At 38.6% G+C, this 11,733-nt stretch overlaps 1 protein-coding gene across 7 annotated transcripts in view; it reads left to right on the plus strand.

Moving 5' to 3' along the window:
* Nucleotides 1–11,733, plus strand: part of FGF14 (fibroblast growth factor 14) — a 580,805-nt gene that overhangs the window by 401,626 nt on the left and 167,446 nt on the right. The window contains exon 1 of one of the 7 annotated variants that reach the window (XM_023532431.1): nt 7,323–7,536. The exons of 5 other annotated variants lie outside the window; for them this stretch is intronic. In XM_023532431.1, coding sequence (XP_023388199.1) covers nt 7,344–7,536 — 193 coding nt within the window. In that variant the 5' untranslated portion in view covers nt 7,323–7,343. Of the gene's footprint in view, nt 1–7,322; nt 7,537–11,733 lie in introns of those variants that run through there. One more of the 7 variants, XM_023532432.1, reaches the window with a different exon arrangement.

An 11,733-nucleotide genomic window follows, 5' to 3' on the forward strand; every position in this document is an offset into this window, starting at 1 on the left:
TTGCTTCTATAGGGAAGAATGTTCACAAGTTTTTGGTATCAATAGTTTCTACTTTTTCTTTATTGAATCAAAATATTAAGCAACAGTAAAATTCCTTCCAGATTTTTTTTAAATAGAAATCTGTTGCCTACTAGAAATAAATCTAGTCAGCAAAATCAATCAAGACTGTTGATTTTGAGACTGCAATCATGTGTCAAAATCAAATATAAAATATTTTAACATTTATTTAGATTATCCTTTAAATCTAAAGATCAATAATGCTACCACAGAAAAATACAAAATATATTATTTGAACTTGAACCGTAATGAGTAGGTTGCCTACATTCCCAGAATTATACATTTTCAAATAGAACCCATTTATCCAGAACAAAGGATAAAAACATAAATACCAATATATCCTTTTAAACTCTACTCCAGCTCATGCTAAATTAGTTTATAGTAATTTTTTTTGTGTGAAAAATGTGTTGGACCCTCATATTTTATCCTTAATTTAGAAGATGTTTAAAGTGTTCAAAAATGATTGGTTCACAATGGAGACCATGTGACAAAATAGGATGAGTCACTCTGTGTAGAGATGATCAAATAAGTAAACAGGATACATTTGGGGAATATTTGTTTCCACCCTATGTATCCCTCCTATTTAGACCCACTGGGAGGTAAAGGAATTAAAACAACAACAACAACAACAACAACAACAACAACAACAACAACGACAACAACAATACTAAAGTTTCTGAACACAGGTGCTCTGAGGCAATTAAAATCTTTTCTAACCAAAAGGTGTGTGATGTCGAAGCAAAATAGAATACAACAGAGTTAATAAGAGTACAACTCATTTATACTTATATAATTTCATTATACCATATTTCATTAATTCTAAGATGCAAATATATCTTATGTATAAACATCTCTGAAATTGGTGTATGTCTTATAATCTATGGCCTTACATAGTTTAATAAACTGAGGTTTTTTTTTCCTTTTCTTGTCATACTTAAAATAATAATGCATCTTAAAATAAATGATTTCTTAGATTTAATGAACTTGTTTATTAAGTTTAAATAATGACTGTGGCAATGGCAGAAAGAAAAATAGGCATATTGTTACTTTGCGAAAAAATAAAAATTGATACCATTTAATATAAATATCAGTGTTACAAAATATGTTCTTTGGACTTTTTGTTTAAGTTGAAATAAACACAAAATTATGTACTTTTTCTGGTAAGCCATGTATAAACTTATCTATTTCGAACTTAAGCAAACTCTGCTTAAGTTTTCACCTAGAACATAAAAACTCAGATGGCAAGGGGAAAAGGCTTCTTCAATAATTAAATCAATGTCAATAAGGCCATATATCATTTATGTACTCCTCTCTCTTAGACTTCATTTACTTTTATATTTCTAGATAATTCTAACAAATATGTTCGTCTAGTTTCCAATTAATGACGGATTTGATGTAACAAATTTGAGAAGGGGCAAATTGTCAATTGGCAGCCTGAAAGCAAGGGAGAAAACAGGGTGTAGGTAGGACGAGTCACTAAGAATAGTGGTATAGTCCTCTCCAGTTGAGGTGGACTTAGTCTGGCATCCTTCAGTAAGCCTCAAGGGTATCACTGTTGGAATTCAGAACTCAAGCTGCATGTTGTGTTAGGTTGAGCCTTAGTCATCAAGCAGAGGCTAAAGTACTCTCTGTAGATCCTGAATATGGGGTTGAGATTGTGTGCAATCCCAATAAAATTTTAGATGCCTTGGTGCTTAAAGAGTTCAAGCACCATAAGATAATTCATCCTTGAAAGACTGGGCTAAGCAAGATTTTCTGTTCCTCTTATTTGGTATTAACTGTCTATGTCTATGTATTTAACATTAATCCTTTCAATAAACAAATATTTATTGAGTGCCTACTCTGTCTGGCACCATTTTAAGTACTGGATTTGTGGCAGTAGACAAATAAGACAAAATCTGTTCTTTCATTGGCTTATATTTTAAAAAAGCAGGATGGTGCAAACAAATAAGGAAAACATAGAATTTTTAAAAGTTGTAAATGCTATGTAGAACCATAAAGCAGAGAAAGGAGAAGGGATTGACTATGTTTGAAAGTTGTGATTTTAATAAATTTGTTAGAGAATACCTTGACTGAGAAGATAATATGTGAGCAAAGACTTGAAGGAGATGAGAGGGTCAGATGGAAGAGCAAGTGTAAAACTTCTGCCAAGGGGCATGCCAGGTGGTTTGAGAAACAACAACTGTAGAATGAAAAGAAGGAAGTAGAGATGATATCAGATAACAAATGAAGACAGTTATGGGATACAAATTATACTGGGTATTGTAGGCACCATGAGGACTTTGATTTCTATTGAGGTGTAGGATTTTGAGCAGGGGCATGATATAATCTGATTTACACTTTTAACACTTTAGCCACAGGTGTTGAGTGCATATCAAAGAAGAGCAAGAGTGGATCCCAAAGGACTAATCAAGTAGCTATTGTAATAGTCGAAAAGACGATGGTGGTAGGTAGCAGTGGAGAGGGTGAGAAGTAATCATATATATTATGTATGAGGTAGTAAAGAAAGAAATGAGATTAGTATGATGTCAAAGTTTTTGGCCTGAGGAATTTGCCATTTCAGAGATTGGGAAAATTGAAGAAGACTAGGTTTGAGAAGGAAGAATGGGAGTTTAATCTTGGCCATGAGATACTCACTAGACATCTTCATAGAGATGTCAATGTAGGACTTGTTCATTGAAGAAATGAAGAACTGAGTGATGAGGAGTTAAGTGATTGCCAATAGCTACCATTTATTAAATTAGTACTATGTGTCAGGAACTACTTTAAGTATTTTACATACATGTTCTCATTTAATCCTCATAATAACCTTATTATATTATTATGATTGTTTTATAAAAGAGGAAATGGAGACTTAGAGAGGTTTAAATGAATTGCTCAAGGAAACACAGTTGAGCCTATAATTACTCCAATTGTGGTTTCAGCCACTGTTTTATATTACCAAGAGGAGTATGGGCAAGGGGCCATAAAAATGTTCCAGGCAAAAGGAACAACAAATGCAAAGTAGAGGGGCCAAAGGGAGCATGATATTTTCAGGAGAACTGAAAGCACAGGGAAGTAGTTGAATAATCAGCTTCCAGTGAACTAATGCTTTCATAGTACCTAATTTAGATCTGTTTTCTCATAGGCACACATATTAATTTCTGGGAAGAAGGAAAATGTTTTTATTATCAGTATTTAGTGAGTAGGGAAATAGGATTACAGAGCTAAATTAGCAAATATATTCAGTTACAAACTAAGGTTTGAAATCGAACTTCTTTCACCAAAACAAAATAATTTGTGCATTTCTTATTTAAAAAAAAATCTTGCCATATACTCATTTAAGTGAGGAAATATACATAGAAATACACATATTTTGATACTGAAAAAATATGAAAATCGGAAAAGAATTTACAAGATAGAAATGCGTGATCTGGAAGATAATGAAAATAATAGCTCTCATTTTTGAACACTAATGTGTCAGACACTGTATTAGGATCTTTACATTCATTTACTAAATTTCATCTCAAAAGAGTTGAAAAGGAGATTCTATTATCATCTCAATTTTAGAGATGAGAAAATTGAAGCTGAAAGAGAATAAGGCAACTTGCTTGAGGTCATTATATAGCCAAGAAGTAGCAGAATCAAGACATGAACCAAGACTGTCTGAAATCAGAATCCAGACTTCTAACCGGTTGGTCGGGAGCCACTCTACCTGGGCAATACTTCATTTTTCGTTTTTATAAAGTCAAAGGTGAAATTAACAACTGCGAGGAGCTTCTCATGAATGAGAAATTATCTTCTGAATTACAGTAAAATGTGGATTTGCGTTCACCCGCCCAGAACGGTTTTTCACTGTAGTTTTGCACATGGCTTTTATCACAGCTTAAGACAGCAGATGGCTCTCTTGCGTTTTCTTTCGCTTACCTCTGTCTGCAAACAACTAAACAGCGTTTTGGGGAGGTAAAAGAGATTAGGCTAAAAACCCTTGATTATGCCGATGCTGTCCCCACCCCAAGCTCTCTTAAAATAGGAAAAACACATAAGATAGAAACTACCGCTTGTCTTGTGAAATTCACAGCCGGAATAGGAGCCCTGAGACAGGAGTCCGCTCTTTCAGGCACGGCGCCAGGGGTCTGAATGCATCAGGAAAGAGTATTTTCCGGTTATCAAAAAGCTGAAAGGCTTTATGCTTCAAGATGTGTGTTATTAATGTCAGTCAGTAGAAGCTGTTAGGATTAATTTTCTTTCCACCTTGAAAAAAAATTTTAAAAAGGTAGAAAGCTGCTTTTAAGGGAGGAAGGAGAGTTTCAGAGACTCACAGCTAGCGCTGCTGCACTCAAGGGAACTTGCTTCCGCTCTGAGAGCGGCTGCCAGGGCAGGATCCCTGTCCGTGGTGCTGAATCGCAGCCTTGTCTGTAGGTTGCCAAACAATGAAGGAGCCAAAAGACCGACCTCCCCAATTATCCAAACTAAGGAATTGGAGGAAAGACTGCAGTATAAGAAAATGCCGGGAAAGAAATTAATTAACACAGCCATAATAATACAAAGCTTAATCTCACTCTTCAAATTAATATAATAGACACATAAAGACAATAAACCTTGCAAAGCAAACTAGGATTATGTTGAGTGAAGGAGTTGACTACATTTACGAGACCAATATACTTAATATTTTGATAACAACTGAAATGTCCAAATGGCCTCTCTTTGGTAATGGAAGGCAGGAGTAGCTACTCTTTGTGTTAATTTTGGTTAATTTTTTAAAAGACACACTTTAATTGCCTTTTAATAGATGTATCCATCTCTGTAGACTGGCCTTCCTTTTTCACGCAGGAGCATGGCAACACAACATAAATACACACTTAGTAAAAATGTAAGAAAAAAAGGCATTTACAACAGAAAATAAAGTAGTAGAGATAGAGCAAAATAGTTAACACCACCCCTTTTCCTCACTTTTACTATCTCGTGGGTGATTAGGGTTTTCAAATTTCTGGCAAAATTACTCTCATCTAGTCCTTTAAATAATTGTGGTTATTTTGTAGATATAACATAGCAAGGTAGTGAAAATGAGCTAATAGAATATATTCTTTAATGTTAAATATGATCATACTAAAGCCAATGATATCTACCTTGGACCCAAATCTATACTCCCCCCCCCCCACCGCCACCTTTAGATTAAATTATCTTCCCTAAAGGGGACTTGTTAGCAAATATGGAGTGAATGGAGCAAGTAGCTGAGCAGCAGTTGCTCACATGGAGAGGTTTTGGATAAGTTCTGTAGAGCAGAAGGTGTCTAGCCTCTCTGTAATCAGCCTCTGGCTGAACTTCTCCCACTGGCCTGGCTGCAAGTATTTGTAGCACTTTACTATTTCTGAGACAAAGAAAGTTTGTGTTGGTTCAGAACTGCTCCCTGGGCTGCTTTTGGAGTGTGCCTCTCCTCTCTTACCTGCTCTAAAGCAGTCACCAGGGAAGTGATTGTTACAAGTCTCTTGACTACCAAATGAGTTTTCTATCCTCCATCCTTCACAATAGATTATGAGAAGTCTAGTTTTTGCATTTCTTTTCTTTACTTTCCTGTAAAGATAAACAATACAGCTAAAAGGGAGGAAGAAAAGGTAAGAAACCACTAACAAAAGCTGTATTTGATTCTGTCACTGGGAGTGTATCCTAGAAACCACAGATCTGTATCATCCAAGTGTGAAGTGTTTTTTTCCCTCCCAACCTCCTTTCCTAAGGTGCCCATCACTTATACTCTTCCTCTTGGACCTTCACGTTTTCAGTTATCCAAGACAGAGCACTGTTGGAACACAGACAGGAAATTCAGAAGAGGAGGCAGCAGCTGTTGTACTTGAATTTCAGACAGTTCATATGTCTCTACCCAGGGACATCAAAGACTGTAGCTCAGATTGGACTGTCCCTCAGTCTGGCTGCTTTTTGTTGTCACTGGAATACCGTGACACCCTACTCTGCCCTTAATATTTCTGTGGTGACTTCTTCAATATTCTGTTGGTGTTGATCCTATCCAGCTGCAGTTTTTGTAGCAGCTACATCTGCTGTCATTTCCTTCAAGTGCTAGAGAACAAATTTGGGAAGGTGGAGTGGGGGGGGGGGATTCTTCCCACATTACCTTACCACATCTTCTCACCTTCTCCTCATCCCTCCTTTTTGCTCCGTGTTACCGTTTTAAAATGACGAGCCTACCCTTCCTGGTAGCAGAAGAGAGAATCCAGCAAGTTTGTGTGGACTAGGTAAGGAGTGGAGACGCCTCCCTCCTCAGGACACACTCTCCTCCCTCCCAGCCTCCCACTTCCCCCTCCTCCTTCCCAGGGTGGGGTGGCTTTGGTGCTGAAGGAATTAGCCAGGAGGGCGGAAACCACCTCACCCTCCAACCGCAGCTGAGAGTTTCTGTGGACCGGGAGACACGTTAAGATCCTAAGCTGCGGACACCTCGGAAACCTGCGAGTTTCATCTAAGAAAAAGAGCTACGATAGTCTTTTAATTCCACCTGCTTTGGCTCAACCTCTTAGCACCCAACCCCCTGCAATCCGTTTTAGCTTTCTTTATTATTATTATTTTAAAAAATTATTATATATACATACATTTTTTTTTCTTTCTGAAGAGAGACATAGGAGGGGTACGTGAGGGGGTTGTGGTGGGTTAGGAACGAAGCGCTTTGATTAGAGATCTTCGAGAAGAAGATTGGTCTCTCCAGATGCTGATTTCCAAAGCACTTGACAATCACCAGCAGAACCCGAGAGCGGGCGGCGGCGGCTGCGGCGGCACCGGCCAGGGGGCAGTTCCTGCCCGGCTCTGAGTCCTGCCTAGCCCGCCCTGGACGGACGGACGGCGCGTCGAGACCCGGCGGGGATCTGCTTTCCGACCAGTGCCCCGGGAAAAGGCGGCCAGCTCTACCGCCTGCCCGGGAGGCAGGCAGAGCAAAAAGGCAGCGCGAGTGGCGTTGGCGGCCCCCAAAAGGGCTCCGGCGGTGCGCGGTGACCCGCAGCGCCCGCAGCTCCAACCCTACTCCCGGCTCCGACGCGGCTGGGCGGCGGCAGAAAGGAACTCGAGCTCCCCCGGCTCGCCCCACCGCGACCCGGGCGCCTCTGTGCGCCTGGCCACGCGCTCCGTGGAGAGGGCGATGGGTCCTAGTCCAGACTGAGCACCCCTACCCCTCTCCCCAACCCTTCTGGCTTCCCCCCTGACTCCCTAAGGACGAGCCGCGGTCCGCACCGCCCCTTCCGTCTCCCGTGCCCCTAGCTCCTCTTCCCTCTGTCCTTGCCCTTCCCCGGACCCGCTCCGGGGCCACCATGGCTGCGGCCATCGCCAGTGGCTTGATTCGCCAGAAGCGGCAAGCGCGGGAGCAACACTGGGACCGGCCGTCTGCCAGCAGGAGGCGGAGCAGCCCCAGCAAGAACCGCGGGCTCTGCAACGGCAACCTGGTGGATATCTTCTCCAAAGTGCGCATCTTCGGCCTCAAGAAGCGCAGGTTGCGACGCCAAGGTCTGTGTGGGTCACTGTTGGGAGATGCACCCTTGGATCTTCCCATCTTCTCGCCTGCATGGGGCCTCTTTGGGATTCCCCCCTCCTTCCCTCAGTCTACCAGTATCCCCACCCCCAGTCTCCCTTCCCAGCGCACCGAGCGCCTTCGGAACGCGGGAGCTGGTATCCTGGTCTTAGGCAACCTGTAGCCACTGAAAACTCAACCCTGCCAGGATCCGGCAACTTGGCCCGGCTCCCTGCCTCTTGCTTTCGAGTCTTATGCGGGCTGGGTTTCAGAAAAAATCTTTCTACTCCGAGGGTCTTAGCTTAATCCGGGGACAGAGTGTAACTCGAAAAATGCTGGGGAAAGATCTCCACAACACCTTGGGTCGAGCTGACTGCTTACAGTTTGATTGTCATGAATTTCTGTGTGTGTGGCCTCTTTTGGTTTCCCAGGTCTACTGGAAACCTCCTTGACTTCCAGACCTCAGTGAAATGTGATGATTCCCACAGCGCCTTCAGCAGGGGCTAGTATAAGAGAAGTGAGTGGAGGAGATGTGTGTGTGTGAACTAACGGCTGGTTCAATTGAGATTTACGAGAAGCTGCTTAGCGTGCAGCACTGAGCATTCTGAAGCCCTTAGGTCACATTTTGGGATGCAGAGAGGGCCACAAAAGGAAGAATGAGTCTGAATTGGGGATTTGGCCAAGTATACATCCCCGATATGTATCAGTTTTAATGCAAAGACTCACGAATTACATGAGGCAAACCAAGCGGTCATTACCTAGGGATGACTAGAATAGTTGCCTTACTCTACACATTTTTTTTTTTCTTTCTGAGAAACAACTAGCGCCCAGCATGACCTTCTTTTGTTGCCTTTAAAATGTCAGGGTCTGAGAAGGTAACTCTCTCAGTAGCCGGAGCCCAACGGCTTTTGTTCATCTCTGCTTGTCTCCACATTCAGTTGCTAAGGGCGGTTGCTTTGAGAGCACGAGGGGTGTTCTGTGGGAGAAATGGGGTTTGCTTGCTTTTCATAAATATGCGGGCTTGCAGGAAACATCAAAGAATATATTTACGTTAATAGGAGTATATGTTTGCCCAGCATATTGTATTCTCGGTGCCCAGCTGTATTTGTTTTAAATGCCCTGTTGTTCCAGAGACAGAGGAGAAAAACATATGCTATACATTAGATTGTTTCACACATTTACAGATTTATGACCAAAAGTTTTAATGCACATGTGAATAAAGGCTAAAGCTTAATGTTTTTAAGGGGCGATAGCTTATTGTCACAATTAGAAATTGGAGATTACTTGCTCTAAGAATCAAGCTTAAATGGCAAACAGCCGAGAAAAATTATAGTGAAAGTTTTAAGGGAGATAAAAATTATATAAATATAATACTTCTTGATGAAGTATTTGGAAACAATGATATTTTCAGAAGAGTGTAGAAACTATTAAGAAAACTGGATTTTAATTTTCTACTTTAGCCTAGAGCTTTATCCAGCAAACCTTTATGTTGTAAGACCAACTTACTGTTTTAAATATCGATGATCCATGGAGGGTCACATTATCATGACTTAAAGTGTTTGCTTCTCCTTTTATTTCAACAGATTATCTTTTAGAACCCAGTTCTCACTAGGTGGAACTCCACATTTGTCCTGTACTTGAAGTAAATAAATATATTCTCTTCTGGATAAGATTATTTTAATGTAAACAATGATTAAAACTTACTGTGTGTATTCTTTAAACACACAACCAGTAGATGATTTTATAAATATGGACATAAATGTTTTGTGTCATATTGGATGATGAAGGAGGGTTTGCTGTATACTTCTGAATTTTAAAATGAGGGTATACTTTTTCCTCATTTTAAGATATAGAAAGATACCTGAGCTCCCTGGTAGGCTATTTCACTCTTTCAACCCTGACTGCTCTCTTGATACTCACGAGTTCAAAGTGATACGAGTTCATGTCTCAATGATCTGTAAGAAAAAATATATTTATGGTCACTTTTGCTATCATATTTTTGATGGGGGAATGGAAAAGAAGATAAGTTAGAAGGAAATTTCAGCAGAACCTCTTTTTTTTATCTTCCTTATATTTCTTATTCCTCCTTATATATTCTTTAGTGAAGAAAAATATAGATATATGTTTTGAGTATCAGAAAAGTTAATTTTTATTATTAATTAAACAAAATAAATATTAAAACCAGATTATGTAAATTATACATTAATATATGATTGTATGGTTTTATATATAATATAATTGTTTCACTGTTTTATTAAATACTCTTTTAGGAAATATTCACTTTTTATGAATATTTATCTTTTCCTCTAATACTTACTCTTTACATAGGAATTGCCCCCAGGAAATTTAAAAAATTTGTTTTGTTAATTCGAATATACAACTTTTAGGTATAACAACTCTATATAGCTTCATGTTTGAAAATCATTAATTTGACAAATAGTTATTGAATCTTAATGTGGCAAGTTCTGCTCCAGACGTTACATGTAGAGCAGTGAATAGAGCAAATGAAGTTCCTTCTGTCATAGAGCTTACAAACATAGGATAGAAAGTCTTTGCATATGGAAAGGAAGAAGTTAATAAGAAATTACAAAACTCAAAGTCCTGTGAAGCATAAATTGGGATGAGGTAGAGAACCATAGGAAGAAGGACTTAATTAGATCAAGTAGTCAGGGTGGGCCACACTGAGAGCTACAGGTTGAAGGCAGACATCTGAGAAGCCTACAAAGGTTTGAAGAGTAATATATATGTGTGAAGACTTTGAGGCTGGAAAAATCTTAGCCCATTAGGAGAAGCAAAGGAGGTGTAGAAACTAAGTATACTTTTGATTGTATCATAGTCTATTTTGGCTGAAGTTAACATTTTGATAGGTAAATACAAATACATTTGACATGTTGGCAAACACAATAAAGAATAGCTCCATATTTGTGGTTTGGGATCAGGTAATATGCAATTCTTAAATGTAGAGATTTTTTTTTTTCTTTTTAATGTTTCTTTAAGTAGCAATTTAATGTGAAAAGTATGACATATTTACTTATACTCTTTTGGTGGAACACTGTTCCCCACTCTGATCACCTCCAACCCCATAAAAAGATAATTTTTGTACCAGCTGAGAACCAGTTATACTATTTTGTCCTCATTTAAGGGAGAGAAATTTACAGTGGCTTTTATTGCTTGTATGGGCACCATGCCTCTATCTCACCTTTTCAGATTCATCTCCCTGAATCCTTCCCCTACCTCCATAGACTTCAAATACCATTTAGATTCCCTAATTAGCCATATACTTTCAAATCCCAATACTTTTATTTGTGCTTTACTTTGTATGTAGAATCTTCTGTCTTCTATCTTCACCTGCTGAAATTATCCCCATTTCTTAAAGCTTGGAGAAAATATCATGTCCTCTGAGAAGTCTTCCCTCACTGAAGATAAGTAAAAATAATCCCCCTGTGGCATTTTGTACCTCACTATTGCTGTTTATGCATGATAATAATTAATCTAGCACACATATTCAGTAGATTGTAGTTAGGAGCAAAGTCTATATTTTCTACACTTTCATAGGCTTTCACATATTGATAAGAATGCCTGCCCAGCCCTGAGTACTTGTCATTGCTCTTGGATTAAAGTGAAATAAGGAAGGTCAATAGGTCCAAAGCTAAAAAAAAGTTTCCTTGCACCACGTACTTTAACTAGACCATTTTAGAAACATACTTTTCAAATTTTTATATATTTTTTATTTTTCCTAAATTTATACATGTAATTTATCCCTTTTAAAAGGAATTATAGGGTGATTATATATCTGGGAGTTATTCTCAAAAATACAAAATATAACTGACCTCACTTTAAGGCTTAATTAATTCACAAAATAGCTATTTAGATATCTGTTAATTTAGCTAAAGAAAGAAGGCACAAGGCAACAATTTACAAATAGTTTTGTTATTTGAATTTTAATAAAAAATGAAAACTAAAATAGAAACTGCATATAATGAAGTATAATGAACATTTTATTCTAAAAGTGTTAAATTTTTATTATGAGTTTTAAACCAAACAAGAACTTTGATTGCCTGTAGGATAATAATCTTTCAAAATCTTCAGTATGGCTAATTCAATTACTTCTTGCAATCTACTTTTTTGGACTACTATCACAGGAACCATGGTATCATGTGTCATATATATTCAATCAGTAGTTATGTAGGTTT

This window comes from Pteropus vampyrus, unplaced genomic scaffold (assembly GCF_000151845.1).
Source record: "Pteropus vampyrus isolate Shadow unplaced genomic scaffold, Pvam_2.0 Scaffold83, whole genome shotgun sequence".
Taxonomy (NCBI): domain Eukaryota; kingdom Metazoa; phylum Chordata; class Mammalia; order Chiroptera; family Pteropodidae; genus Pteropus; species Pteropus vampyrus.